The following is a 1,259-nucleotide window of genomic DNA, read 5'->3' on the forward strand; positions in this document are numbered from 1 at the left end:
GATGATGATCAGCGGGGGAAGCAGACACGATGGGATGATGATCAGCGGGGGGAGCAGACACGATGGGATGATGATCAGCGGGGGGAGCAGACACGATGGGATGATGATCAGCGGGGGGAGCAGACACGATGGGATGATGATCAGCGGGGGGAGCAGACGCGATGGGATGATGATCAGCGGGGGGAGCAGACACGATATGATGATGATCAGCGGGGGGAGCAGACACGATGGGATGATGATCAGCGGGGGAAGCAGACACGATGGGATGATGATCACTCACCGCTGTGGCAATGAGGTCCTCCAGAGGCTGAATCCTGGCAGACGCGATGCTGTTCGTCGCTTCCACCACTTTCTCTCGGCCTTGGTTTATAAGATCCTGCAATGAGAAGGTGACAGGACGCGGCATGAGGCGACGCTCGTTGTCATGGATACGGCAATATCACCTTGTAAGATCTGGTGGATGGGCCCCGCCGGCATGTATGGGGACATTTGCATTCTATTACTTACTTCCAGTTGCTGATTATTCAGTGAAGACAACGCTCCGAGGTTTAGGGGCATATAAGGAGATTGAGCCGCGCCGAAATTGATCTGAGCGTAATTAATCCCGGCTACAACTCCGGTGTTAAGGCGATTGGTCAATCCCTGCGAAGAGAAGAGAAGCATTGCAAGTCACAACACAAACACGGAGCCCCCGTTTACAGGCGCGGAGCCCCCCTGTTTACAGGCCCGGAGCAGACAACGCTCCGAGGTTTAGGGGCATATAAGGAGATTGAGCCGCGCCGAAATTGATCTGAGCGTAATTAATCCCGGCTACAACTCCGGTGTTAAGGCGATTGGTCAATCCCTGCGAAGAGAAGAGAAGCATTGCAAGTCACAACACAAACACGGAGCCCCCGTTTAGATGCGCGGAGCCCCCCTGTTTACAGGCCCGGAGCCCCCCTGTTTACAGGCGCGGAGCCCCCCTGTTTACAGGGGCGAGCCAGAACCTCTCCTTTATATGCATGCTATGTGACTTACTAATATACTGATTGTAAATGGTTAGCTGACCTGTACGCGGCTTGTGATGCAGACCGTGTTGGTATTGCAGTTCATAATCGGGGATCAGCTGTGCTGTGAGAGAGTGTAGGGACTGCAATTCCCCGGAGGCTGTATGTCTGGAGAGGAGGGGGATGTGTCTGGAGAGGAGGGGGATGTATGTCTGGAGAGGAGGGGGATGTATGTCTGGAGAGGAGGGGGATGTATGTCTGGAGAGGAGGGGG

The 1,259-nt window shown here is 54.7% G+C and overlaps 1 protein-coding gene across 1 annotated transcript in view; it reads right to left on the reverse strand.

Moving 5' to 3' along the window:
- Window positions 1-1,092, reverse strand: part of LOC108804066 (transcriptional regulator ATRX-like) — a 2,718-nt gene extending 1,626 nt beyond the window's left edge. Inside the window, exons 1-3 of the mRNA XM_018575832.1 lie at window positions 1,048-1,092; window positions 508-642; window positions 281-376 (exon numbers count right to left, since the gene is read on the reverse strand). Of these exons, the coding sequence (XP_018431334.1) occupies window positions 281-376; window positions 508-642; window positions 1,048-1,092 (276 nt within the window). The remainder of the gene's footprint in view (window positions 1-280; window positions 377-507; window positions 643-1,047) is intronic.
- Between the last annotated feature and the right edge of the window lie 167 nt (window positions 1,093-1,259).

The sequence above is a fragment of the Nanorana parkeri genome, unplaced genomic scaffold, assembly GCF_000935625.1.
Source record: "Nanorana parkeri isolate BGI_ZX_2015 unplaced genomic scaffold, ASM93562v1 scaffold4971, whole genome shotgun sequence".
Classification (NCBI taxonomy): Eukaryota; Metazoa; Chordata; class Amphibia; order Anura; family Dicroglossidae; genus Nanorana; species Nanorana parkeri.